At 46.2% G+C, this 13,873-nt stretch overlaps 1 protein-coding gene across 2 annotated transcripts in view; it reads left to right on the forward strand.

The window, feature by feature from the left end:
• Positions 1–13,873, forward strand: part of TTC27 (tetratricopeptide repeat domain 27) — a 197,549-nt gene that overhangs the window by 157,264 nt on the left and 26,412 nt on the right. For both annotated transcript variants that reach the window (XM_077813550.1, XM_077813549.1), the window contains one exon: positions 2,313–2,478. In XM_077813550.1, the coding sequence (XP_077669676.1) occupies positions 2,313–2,478 (166 nt within the window). The remainder of the gene's footprint in view (positions 1–2,312; positions 2,479–13,873) is intronic.

Consider the following 13,873-nt stretch of genomic DNA (forward strand, 5'->3'; position numbering starts at 1 on the left):
CCCTCCAAATTAACCATTAACAGAGGAAACCCAGACTCAAAGCAGCTAATTTCTTATTTCTGTATTTTCACTTGTTGTAATATTAAAGTTCTCTATACTTTACTATAAAGTTTTGGTAATATTCTTGCAAGGGCTGAATATGGAAGAACAATTTAATTTAGATAATACTCTGTACTTGGACTGTGTCTCATTATATTTTCTACCAAAAAAGAATAAAACTTTAGAATGAAAAGTAGAAGCACGAAAGTATATTGAAATTGCCAGCGTTTTGTTTTAAAAACTGACATTCTGAACAATTTATGTGGTTTAACTTTAATGAAATGAAATAAAAATGAGGAGAAGAACAGTGAGTTCACACAAAGTGGTAAACACGTGAAATAAATTGCCATGAAAATGCATTGTAGCAAATGCTATAAATAAGTCTGAGATGTTTAGACATATTTATGGAGAGACGAAGAGAAGAAAGCAAGGAGTAGAATGACTGCCCAGGCTGAAACGAGGAATAGAAATAAACAGACCTAGTTTGTTTGACCAAATGTCCTTTTCTTCAGTTCCTGGTGCCTTTGTGGAAGTGTCTTGAAGGAACTTCACAATCGGTCATCAAAATCAGGAAGATTGAATCAGACAGTTACTTATTTATTCATTATCCCTGTTGAACTCTAAAAAAGACAATGTGTTACCTGTTCACAAGATAGGGTGTTTATGCAGTCACTCAGAATGCACTGTTTTAATTCAGAAGTAGATAAATGCAAAATGTTTCCTCTTCCAATCAGAGGATGTTGGTGTTTGACTACTACTTCTCAACCTCCAAAGCATGCTATGACACTTCAAGGGCTGTATGCATTGTCCTATGCCTAATAATTAGAAGTATTCTTCATCAGAATGATTTCCACCTACCCGTTTACAGCATAGGGCAAAGGCACTATTGAGCGATGTGTTCTACTTCACTTTTTTGACTTTGACTTCAATTTTATGGTATCAAGAAAAACTCATGCCAAAATTGCAGAGTATTTTATGTCCTTAACACGGACAAAAATATTAAGTGTTGGAAAATATTTTTGATGTGCTGTGAATTGAATCATCATTTTCATATTTCTTTCCACTGTAATAACTCAGCATTAAAAAGCTATTTTATTTTTCAAAAATCGATTACAACCGCAGTGAGGGGTTGATTGCTTTGTCATCATTTGTTGGCAGAATTCAGATTCAAGATTGAAAATATCAGTACATATGGCCAAACTGTATGAGGAGATTTAAACCCAAAGGTGCATTTAAAATAACAGTGGAGACAATTATTTTGGTGAAGTTCTATGGCCTGTGTGTTATACAGAAGGTCAGACTAGATGATCAAATGTCCCTCTGGCTTTGGAATCTCTTAATCTACTGTGTTCTTTTTTAAAAAAACAAGAAAAAGTTACCAAGCAATAAGAATGACAGTGTTTTATTTTGCCAAAATGTAACAGCATGTACATTTACTGAAGTGATTAAATAAACACCTGCTTTCTTTTTTTCCTATACAATTGTTGTATTTATTGTAATATTTTCTTTATATGCATAACAAACAATAGTAAAAGGTCTGTCCATTATACTAGGTGTCTTTCATTGCTGTTAATTGGAAAGGGCCAAAGTTGTATTTATCATTGTTGGTTAATGACAATTACATTTTTTTGCTTCTTGATCAAAACCTTATGATCTGATCAAGTGTTTGCAGACAACTTACTACAGTAAATTATGTGGTTTTTCTTTTGTAGATTATGTGTAAGGGGAGATTAATGGAGTATTTTTCATTATCTGTGCTTACTGAATTTAAGGGCTAGCTCAATGTCTTTTCAAAGGAAGGTGGATAACAAATAAGTCCTGCAAAACAGCTTATTTATTAACAGCTGAGGTTACTGAGTATTCAGGAGGCAAATCAATAATCTACCTATGTTGCTGTCCCAGGGAGAAAGGATTTGAAAGTGGTCAAGGACCACTGACTCGATATATGTCACTAGAATGATAATAGAGGAGGAATTATTGCAGGAAGGCTAACAACAATGTAATCTTCACTGAGGCCAACTGGTATCACTGAGAGAGAGAGAGCGCGCGCGATATCTCAGAACAGGTATGAGTTAGCAAGCTATGTAATCAACTGGTTTGAGCGGAAGGGCATGAAAGAAAGGGATTCTCAGGCTTTCATGTAAATTCTGAGCAACTAATCTTAATGTTGCATCTGTTTTCAAAATGTGTTCATTAATTATGTAGCCTTTAAGTAAATACAGAATGCATTTAATATGTTATATGCCAAATCTTTTGTTTTTATTCTTACCTAGAATCCAAGCATTTCGCACGCTCCAAGAAGCTCTCAAGTGTAACTATGAACACTGGCAGATTTGGGAGAACTACCTTGTTACCAGTACAGACATTGGAGAGTTTTCAGAAGCAATTAAAGCTTATCACCGGCTTATGGATTTACAAGAAAAGTACAAAGATGTGCAGGTGGGACAGATTTCTTTTTATGTTTTTACATGTTCGTATACATTCATTTTTCCTTGTAGAAATTATTTGCATCATTATCAAGTACATTTCAATAACAATAGCATACTTTACAATGAAAGATATCCAGGCAAGTCTGCTTCATTATGAGATTTTGATTGTAAAGAGAAATAATTTAAACTGGAGAGGAGACCAAACAAAACCCTGGATTGCAACATCCCCAGGCTTTGAGGGAGAATAAATTTAGAGTTTGCTGCTCAGGTCCATCCCTAAATTGAACTGTTGGGGATTATTTCATTTTTCACACACTTTTATGTATCTCACTGTGAACATTAATACAGATTGTTTTAGACCAGTGGTTCTCAAACTTTTGTACTGGTGACCCCTTTCACATAGCAAGCCTTTGAGCGTGACCCCTCTTTTAAATGAAAAACACTTTTTAATATATTTGACACCATTATAAATGCTGGAAGCAAAATTGGGTTTGGGGTGGAGGCTGAAAGCTCTTGACTCCCCCATGTAATAACCTCATGACCCCCTGAAGGGTCCTGACCCCCAGTTTGAGACCCCCTGTTTTAGACCTTCCAGCTGTAGTAAGGTTATGATTTTTCCCCATAAATTTGAAAATGTATATCTTATACAACCAAACCTTTACAAATGAATTAAATTTCATGTACTGAATATTAAACCCACATAATCCAATACTATGAAAATATAATGGATGAACTTCATATGCTTTTCACTGTAGAAAATGAAGGCTAATATTTGTTTTTATGTATTAATTGTGCTTTTATATCCCTGGCAAACTTTGAGTTTGATCAGGAGATGTAATGAATACACTGTACTATGACTGTCAAAGGCATCTCGTTTGCTCTTTTTCTTTTTCAGTTTACTTTTTAAATACCAAGAATGCCCAAGTATTAGTATTAATCACTTGTATAAAAACCACCAAACACAAGTCAGCCTGTTGTTCCATATGAGCAAAATCAATCAAATTTGAGATAGTTAAAATTGAAAAGGTTTTAAAGCTCTCTAGTGTATTTCAGTCGCAAATCAATGTCTGTGGAAACATCTGTAGTTTTCCATGTGGTAAGGATTAGTCTATTGGCAGCTACAATGCTGTCATTAGGAAGGAATCATGTTTATTCATGGGGACACAGTGTAGATTTTTCTGGTTAGGAAGTGCCTTTCTGAGTTACTGATTCAAATCATAGTTGTGTTACACAATGCAGTCCAGAACTGATCCTAATATCACTTTGAATCATAGAATATCAGGGTTGGAAGGGACCCCTGAAGGTCATCTAGTCCAACCCCCTGCTCGAAGCAGGACCAATTCCCAGTTAAATCATCCCAGCCAGGGCTTTGTCAAGCCTGACCTTAAAAACCTCTAAGGAAGGAGATTCTACCACCTCCCTAGGTAACGCATTCCAGTGTTTCACCACCCTCTTAGTGAAAAAGTTTTTCCTAATATCCAATCTAAACCTCCCCCACTGCAACTTGAGACCATTACTCCTCGTTCTGTCATCTGCTACCATTGAGAACAGTCTAGAGCCATCCTCTTTGGAACCCCCCTTCAGGTAGTTGAAAGCAGCTATCAAATCCCCCCTCATTCTTCTCTTCTGCAGGCTAAACAATCCCAGCTCCCTCAGCCTCTCCTCATAAGTCATGTGTTCTAGACCCCTCATCATTTTTGTTGCCCTTCGCTGGACTCTCTCCAATTTATCCACATCCTTCTTGTAGTGTGGGGCCCAAAACTGGACACAGTACTCCAGATGAGGCCTCACCAATGTCGAATAGAGGGGAACGATCACGTCCCTCGATCTGCTCGCTATGCCCCTACTTATACATCCCAAAATGCCATTGGCCTTCTTGGCAACAAGGGCACACTGCTGACTCATATCCAGCTTCTCGTCCACTGTCACCCCTAGGTCCTTTTCCACAGAACTGCTGCCTAGCCATTCGGTCCCTAGTCTGTAGCGATGCATTGGATTCTTCCATCCTAAGTGCAGGACTCTGCACTTATCCTTATTGAACCTCATCAGATTTCTTTTGGCCCAATCCTCCAATTTGTCTAGGTCCTTCTGTATCCTATCCCTCCCCTCCAGCGTATCTACCACTCCTCCCAGTTTAGTATCATCCGCAAATTTGCTGAGAGTGCAATCCACATCATCCTCCAGATCATTTATGAAGATATTGAACAAAACCGGCCCCAGGACCGACCCTTGGGGCACTCCACTTGATACCGGCTGCCAACTAGACATGGAGCCATTGATCACTACCGAGACCGGTACCGGGCTGATGGCGACTGTGGTGATCCCAGTGGCAGCTTACCTTTGGAGCATGGGGCCAACATCAGCGGAGCTCTGGGCACCGGCATTGACATGATGTCCCTGGCTGCCTGGAGGGCTTCAGGCGTAGATGGCATCCGGACATCTGGAGAGGCCTGCTCCGAAGGGACCGGGCTACTCTGCTCATCATTTCATTTGGTCAGATTGTCATTAGCCTACAAGAAGTAAAATACCATGTGAACAAATTTGCCTTTTCTTCTGTGACCGTTCACGTGTTCTGAGCTTCATGTGCTTCTTTCACCATCAAGGGTGTTCTTTTAGGATTTTATATTGGATATTCAGTTAAGCTTTTTGCATATTGCTTAGAATAATTTTCCACTTTTGTTGCATAATTTTCCTTTCTGTTCTGTTTTCCCCTACAATTTTTAATCACACACTACGGTTTTTATTTGGTTAGGACTGTATTGATGTTAAATGTCCTGAGTTTTTGTTTAAGATGTCCCAGTAGAGATGGACCTTAAAAAGCCTTCCAAGTTCTTCTTCGAGTGATTGCTCATGTGTATTCCACAATAGGTGTGCATGCTCACCACGTGCTCCGGTGCCGGAAGTTTTTCCCCTAGCAGTACCCGTAGCGGGGAGCACCCCGCCACGACCCCTGGAGCGGCGGCTGCCTGGCGTGGTATAAGGGAGGATGCACTCCCCCCACCCTCAGTTCCTTCTTGCCACCAGTGAAGGTGCGTCGGAACTGCTCAACTCCAGCTTTGCTGCAGCTCGTCCCCAGAACTCTGTCTGTTCAGTAGTACCTGTAGTCAGTTAGCTAATTCAGTTAGTTTAGTTAGTCATTGAGCCCGGGCCCTGCACTCGAGGCTTTAAGTCGTGTGGCTCTTGTAGGTGCTCTATTTCAAGGAGCGACCCGCACATGGATTGTCTGCACTGCTTGGGAGAAACCCATATCAGCGAAAGATGCAAGATCTGCAAGTCTCTCAAGCCCCGAAATAAAAAAGAAAGGGACATTAGACTCAGGGCCATCCTGATGGAGTCGACGCTGGCCCCGACCCCGGTATGCCACTCCGAACTGGTACCCAGCACTGCGGCGTCTGTACACGGAGACCCTCCGGTACGATCGTCCAGTCGGCACTGCTCCCTGTCCACGGGGCACACCAAGAGGACCAGAGACACTCCCTTTTTTGCAGTGGCACTGAGGGAAGTCTGGGACAGAGGCTAGGCTCATGTCGGGTAGTCCTCAATCTCCATCAGGCCCTAGGCCTCCGACTCATGTGAGCAGAGTAGCCCGGCCCCTTCGGAGCAGGCCTCTCCAGATGTCCGGATGCCATCTACGCCTGAAGCCCTCCAGGCAGCCAGGGACATCATGTCAATGCCAGTGCCCAGAGCTCCGCTGATGTTGGCCCCATGCTCCAAAGGTAAGCTGCCACTGGGATCACCACAGTCGCCATCAGCCCGGTACCGGTCTCGGTCAAGGCAATGTTCCCGACACCGCTAACTGCCCAGCGACCATTCAGGGCTCAGTTCATGTAGATCACCCTCGACACCAGCCAGACTGTCTGGATGGGTGCCGTCCGACCGGGACTCCCAGCACCGCTTACCTTCGCAAAGCGAATATAGATGGGACCGTGGCAGACGTAACCAACGGTCCTCGTCTCGCAGGAGATACCACAGTCGGTCGTGGAACAATCATTGACGCCGTTCCCGCTCGGACTCCCATTCCAAGTCTCTGCCAAGGCACCGTAGCCCCGGGCGTCGATCGCCAGTGTCTTACCGACGCAGGTCCGCCCCTCGAGGCCGTTCATGGAGCAGCTACTACTGTCGGTGCCGCTCCTCTGTGTCGAGATCACGGTCCCGAGGTCAACGTAGATACCGGCACCGCCGATACTCCCAGTCCAGAGGTAGCAGCAGCGGATCATACACCAGCCTGGCCTCCACTCACAGCCGCCCGTCTACGGGCTGGCTAGCTTGGCCTGAACAGCTGGCCCCGCCGGTGCCTCAGCAAGCACAATGGCACCAAGCGTCGTGACCTCCGGTGCAGCTCCCGGTGGGGGCTTGCTCGGTGGCTGGGGCCTCGGAATCACCATCGGCGTCAATCTTTAGACTGCCAGAAGAAAGGTTGGTGGGACCTCTGTCCTCGTTACCGTGCCCGGAGTCCAACCAGATGGTGGATCCTCCAGTGCCGGACGACACCCAAAGTATCACACCGGCCTCGCCCCGTCCAGAGGAGCTGATTGCAGCCCCGCACTCCTCTATCCCGCAGAAGGACTACTGGGCCCACCAAGACCTCCTAAAAAGGGTGGCAGCGAGCCTCCCCCTCCAGGCTGAGGAGATTGAATAGGGTTGAATAGGCTCTTCCATGTGCTGTCCCCTTCGGCACCGGGCAGGGTGGCCTTGCTGCTCCATGAAGGGGGGCAAGAATTTCAAACGCCCTGTGGCAAACACCAGGCTTGTTGGCTCCCATCTCTAAAAAAGCGGAGCTCAAGTACTTTGTACCCACGAGGGGACATGAGTATCTGTATACCCACCCAGTGCCCAACTCCTTGATGGTCAAGTTGGTCAACCACAAGGAGCGGCAGGGGCAACCAGCCACGACCCCCAAGAACAAAGACTCTCGGAGGCTGGATACTTTCGGGAGAAAGGTTTATTTATCGTCAAGCTTTCAGCTATGAGTAGCAAACTATCAGGCTCTCCTGGGTCACTATGAGTTTTACCTCTGGGAATCCCTCCCAAAGTTTGAGGATCTCTCCTGGAGCGCAATAAGAAAGAGTTTAAGGCACTCATGGAGGAAGGGGCGGCAGCCGCAAGGGCATCCCTGCAGGCTGCTTCGGATGCAGCAGACCTGGCCGCACAGTCCGTGGCCTCAGCGGTGTCCATAAGATGGGCGTCGTGGCTTCTGCTCTCTGGGCTCTCCAGCGAAGCGCAGTCGTCAATGCAGGATCTCCCTTTCGACGGGAAGGCTCTGATTGCTGAGGAAACAGACACATGGCTGCATGGCATGAAAGACTCCCGCACGACCCTCCAGACCTTGGGCCTCTGTGTCCCTCCTCCGGCAAAACCCAAGTTCAAGCTGCAACAGGCTCCCGCCCACGCCGCCCTCCCAAAGTACAAGGCCTCCCACAAAAAGCAGCAGGACTACAGAAAGTGCTTGCAATGGCAATCCCGGCCTGTCCCCCAACCTGCGTCTTCTAAGGTCAAGCAGGCGGGCAAAAGGCATTTTTGATGGGACGCTCAGGGGTACCCCACCAGTTCTCAGCAGGGACCTACCCCCAATAAAGCTCCCTTTCTCCAATTGGTAGCGTGCTTTCCTCCCGGAATGGTCGCGGCTCACCTCGGACCGGTGCGTTCTCAACACCATCTCCCGACGTTACACCCTTCAGTTTACCTCCTCCCCACCCAACTGCCCTCCACCCCAGTCCCTCCTGGGGGACCCCTCCCACAAGGCTCTGCTCGAGCAGGAGATGGGGCGGCTCCTGGACCTAGGAGCTGTAGAGGTGGTGCCCAAGGAGTTTCTGGGCAAGGAGTATTACTCCCAGTATTTCCTTATCTCAAAGGCCAAAGGGGGGCTCAGGCCCATCATGGACCTGCGAGGCCTGAACCACTACATCGTGAAACTCAAGTTCTGCATGGTTTCCCTGGCCTCCATCATCCCCTCCCTGGATCCTGGGGACTGGTACGCTGCCCTCGATGTACAGGAAGTGTACTTCCACATCCACACATTCGAGGGGCACAGACGCTTCCTCCGTTTCATGGTGGGTCAGAGTCACTACCAATTCACGGTCCTACCGTTTGATCTGTCCACTACCCCCAGGGTCTTAAAGTGAATGGCGGTGGTAGCGGCCTACCTCAGACACCAGGGGGTCCAAATATTCCCATATCTGGACGACTGGCTAGTCAAAGGCACCCCCGCAGTCGCCAGTGAGGGATCATGTGGCACTCCTCCTGTCCACATGTACTGCCCTGGGCCTGTTGATAAACAATGCCAAGTCCACGTTAGTCCCGGTCCAACACATAGAGTTTATCGGGGCGCTACTGGACACAACGTCGGCCAGGTCCTCTCTCCCACCAGACAGGTTCGAGACCCCCCCCGAAAGGTTTCATTGACTCGGTCACATGTTTGCATGCACAAATGTGGTCCATCATGCCAGACTCAGAATGAGGCCCCTCCAGCTCTGGCTGGGCTCGCAGTTCTCCCAGGCCACAGACAGAATGGACAAAGTCCTCACCATGCCGAACTCGGTGATCACCTCCCTGCGGTGGTGGTCTGCCCCAAACAACATGCTCCAAGGGGTCCAGTTCAGGGACAGGGCCCCGTTGTTGGAGCTGGTGTCCAACACATCGGACCTGGGATGGGGGGGCCCATGTGGGGAACTTTCAGACCCAAGGCCTGTGGTCTCTACAAGACCTACACCTTCATATAAACATCAGGGAACTCAGGGCTGTGCGACTGGCGTGTATGGCCTTCCACTTGCATCTGGAGGGCAAGGTAGTTAGGGTCCTCAAGGTTAACATGGCCTCTATGTTCTATATCAACAGGCAAGGTGGGGCCTGATCCTCTGCTCTCTGCCACGAAGCCCTCAGTCTGTGGGACTTCTGTATAGCCCACAATATCTACCTAAAAGCCTTCCACCTGCCGGGCGCACGGAATATGAGGGCAGATTGCTTGAGCAGGGATTTTTCCTCTCAGCATGAATGGTCTCCACAACTGGAAGTGGCTCACCAGCTCTTCTGAAGGTGGGCTACTCCTCAGATGGACCTATTTGCGACCCGGCAGAACCGATGATGCCCCCGGTTCTCCTCCGGGGGGGCCTAAGGAGGGGCACTATCTCCGATGCCTTTACCCTGTCCTGGTCAGGCCAGCTCCTCTACACCTTTCCCCCGTTCCCTCTGATCAGCAGGGCCCTGGAGAAAATAAAGACGGACAAAGCCAAGGTCCTCCTCATTGCCCCGGCATGGCCTGGGCAGCATTGGTACGGGACCCTCTTCCATAGCTCCGCCATGGCAGTTACCTCTCTGCCTGGACCTGCTCTCTCAGGACCAGGGCCGCCTCCTCCATCCCAACCTAGCAACGCTTGACCTCACAGCGTGGCTGCTCAGTGGCTAGGTGGCGAGGAAAGAACATGCTCGGAACAGGTTCAGTGCGTCCTCCTTGAAAGTAGACGGCCCTCCACTCGCTGCTCCTATGTGGCGAAGTGGTCTCGGCTTTCGAGGTGGGTGGCAGGCCAGTGTGTTTGTCCGACGGCCACCCGGATCCAGCTTATGCTTGATTACCTCCTCCACCTGAGGGCCCAGGGATTGGCACTCTCGTCAGTCAGTATACTTGGCGACCATATTGGCCTTTCATCCCCTGGTGCAAGGGCAAACGGTGTTTTCCCATGCTATGAGCGGCCGGTTCCTTAAGGGTTTGGAACCTCTCTACCCATATTCCAAGCCCCTGGTTCCACAGTGGGACCTAAACCTGGTGCTGGCTCGTCTCACGGGGGCCCCGTATGAACCACTGTCCACGTGTTCCTGGTCTCACTTCTCATGGAAGGTGGCCTTCCTGGTAGTTATCACGTTGGCCAGGCGGGTCTCGGAGCTCAGGGCCCTAACCTCCAAACTGCCGTATACGGTTTTTCATAAGGACAAGGTCCAGCTCTGCCCACACCCCACGTTCCTCCCCAAGGTGGTCTCTGCCTACCACATGGGTCAGGACATTTTTCTGCCAGTCCTCTGCCCCAGGCCTCATGCGACTAGTGAGGAATGCCATCTCCACATGCTCGACGTAAGGCAAGCTCTGGCTTTCTACCTCGAGCGGACCAAGCCGTTCAGAAAGTCTTCGCAATTGCTCGTCACCTCAGCTGAGCGCGTGAAGGGCCAGCCGATTTCCACTGAGCAGCTTTCTAAGTGGATCACTTCGGGCATCCATTCCTGTTATGAGCTGGGGGGGTTCCCCGCCGCCCATTGTGAGGGTACACTCGACTTGGGCACAGGCCTCATCAACTGCCTTCATGGCCCACGTCCCCATCCAGGACGTTTGTAGGGCTGCCACGTGGTCTTCGGTTCACATGTTCACCTCGCACTATGCGATCATCTCCCAGGCCAGGGATGATGCCGAGTTCAGCAGGGAGGTACTCCGTCCCAAGAATTTGTGAACTCCTACCTACCTCCAACAGATATAGCTTGGAATCACCTATTGTGGAATACACATGAGCAATCACTTGAAGAAGAAAAGACCGTTACCTTTTCCGTAACTGGTGTTCTTCGAGATGTGTTGCTCATGTCTATTCCACATCCCACCCTCCTTCCCCTCTGTTGGAGTTGTCTGGCAAGAAGGAACTGAGGGTGGGGGGAGTGCAGCCCCCCTTATACCATGCCAGGCAGGCGCTGCTCCCAGGGTCATGGGGGAGTGCTCCCCCCTATGGGTACTGCTTGGGGAAAAACTTTCAACACCGGTGCACGTGGCAAGCATGCACACCTATTGTGGAACAGACATGAGCAACATATCTCGAAGAACACCAGTTACGGAAAAGGTAACTGTCTTTTTCTGCATGTTCTCTTTAATATAGCTATATGCAATTAGAGGGATTTTCATATGTGGTTATGAACAAGCCCAAAATCTGATTAAGGATTCCAGGAAGGCTTGTATTAATAATTGTTCAGGGAGGAACAGAATACTCTAGTAGCTAAAAATGAATAGATAAACATAAACAGCTAAGTTATGGTTCTTAGAGGAAACTCATCCTGTTCAATATTTCCAGAAAGTCAGTCCCCTTGACTATCTACCGTCCCACCTTGCAGCCTGACTTCAGCATTAGTTCTTTTCCTTCCCTCTGACACTTCATCTCTCCTGCAATGGATTAGCAGCATACCTGATAATAGACATAGAATATCAGGGTTGGAAGGGACCCCAGAAGGTCATCTAGTCCAACCCCCTGCTCGAAGCAGGACCAATTCCCAGTTAAATCATCCCAGCCAGGGCTTTGTCAAGCCTGACCTTAAAAACCTCTAAGGAAGGAGATTCTAAGGACATGGCTAAGTGGAAGTTGGTGTGTCTCTCACATGCCTCTTTCCATGCCAGCACAACTTGATCTTCTTGCTAGATCAGAGGTGCTGAATGTATGTTATTTTATTAACTACTGTACTAGTTGACATGTCAAGAAAGAGGGGGGAAAACATAAAACCATTGGTTAAATCAGTATTAGGTAACAATCTAAACTAGGAGGATGGCTATACAAATAGTGCACAATACGTTAACAGTACAAGCCCTTACAACCCATACATAAAAGATCACCCATTGGGTGTGCTTCATAGCCCATTGTTCTAGGATCCTCTGATACAAGACTAAATGTACCAAATTAGTAGTATATAATGGAAGTAATTTAGAATATCCCTGGTTTTGTATGCTGTGGTCAGATTCTTAATATTTCAGCATATTATTCAAAGATGTTTTTAAACTAATACAATTTTATTAACTCTTTAAAGGAGTTTGTAATTGAATTATAGTATGTTTTCTATTTGTATGTTAGGTCATTGCTTTTCTGTTTCGGATTTGTGACCACAAAATGTAATTGTGGGAAATTATGCTTCTGAGTTATTCTAGTTATCTAATGATATCACACCCCCTTCTTGGCAGGAAATATGATAGGCTGTAGGATATTGTGAGGTTGAATGTATACACATATGGATGCTACAGGCAAAATTCTAAAAGGAAAAATATTATTAATCATTCCCATATATAAAATAAAAATGATCTGGGGAAAAAACTGAGATGTGTCACATTAACATTAATTGATCTTTGCATGAATCACATATCTAATCTAACGCACTGGACTTTTTATGGTGATGTTATTAAATAGATATATTGTTAAAAGAGAACACTGCCTTTCATATGTAAGAAAACTCCCTCTCTTTCTCCTTAGCCTACAGATCCTTCTCAGCTTTGTGATATGAACACTTATATTTACAATATCTATATTTTAAAGCATGTTAATCAGAAAAAAGTGGTTGGAACATATTGATGAGAGAGACACTGAAATCTGCATGATTGCTACCTAGACTATAATGTCTCTGTGGATAAAAGGAGGACTTTAGTCACTAGGCCTGTCAATCTTGCCACCTAGATATTGGATGGTTGAAGGAAAAATATTGAAGGGGAGACTCCGACACCTTTTTAGAAGCATTGCATTCACTATACATACATACATGCATACATGTATGTCTATATATAGCACATATATGTATGTACATATATATTTATCTATAAGAAGTAAGGTAGAATAAAAGGCTACAGTATATCAAATAGTGCTAAAAACTGATTCCTGGATAGTCTCATTAAAATTTTATGCATGTGTTCTTAGCATTCCCTTTTATGGCCATGGCCCTTAAAAAGTTGCCAGTTTTTCCTAATATAAATAAATAAGTTTATCTCAGGGTCCTATATGTGTTTTCCTATACTTACTGCAAATACTGAGTTTATCTAATATTAAAGACTCATGCAATTATTTATGCCAATTGGCAAGTTTTTTAGGGTCATGCCTGTACGTGAGAGAAACTACAGTTTAGCCAATAATTAAGTCACAATTTACCAAAAAAAAAGACCTGGGGGCAGATTCTCAGCTGGTGTAAACTGTCTTTACACTAGCTGAGAATCTGCCTCCTTCCAATGATTTAACCTCTGGTGTGTATGGGAATGTTATCCAAGGGACTTCCAAAAGTGTTAATCACATAACTTTTCACAGAATGCAGATCACTGAAGCCAAGCAGTTGGTGTTTATCTGTAATGTTAACATGCTGAGGATAAGAAAGACACTAGATGCTGCATTGATTGTTGGAATGTTTTGCAACATTGCTTTCAGGAGCAAAGCTACATACTGTACTGTCTGTGAATGTGAATTCAGTGTGCACGGCTTAACGTGAATACAGGATCCCAAACAGGAAACAGCATAGAGTGAAGATTCCTATTGCCTCTTCCCATTATGTATTATCCTCATTTAACTGGCTCATGCTGCTAGAATGTTTTGTAATAAGAGGCAAAAGCAAAAGCTTTTTGTGCTTGTATTTCTGTAAGGGCACTTTCCAACAGGGATTTTGAGTGAGGAGGTGGGGGATTAACATTTTCAAGAGAC

Source organism: Eretmochelys imbricata, chromosome 3, assembly GCF_965152235.1.
Source record: "Eretmochelys imbricata isolate rEreImb1 chromosome 3, rEreImb1.hap1, whole genome shotgun sequence".
Classification (NCBI taxonomy): Eukaryota; Metazoa; Chordata; order Testudines; family Cheloniidae; genus Eretmochelys; species Eretmochelys imbricata.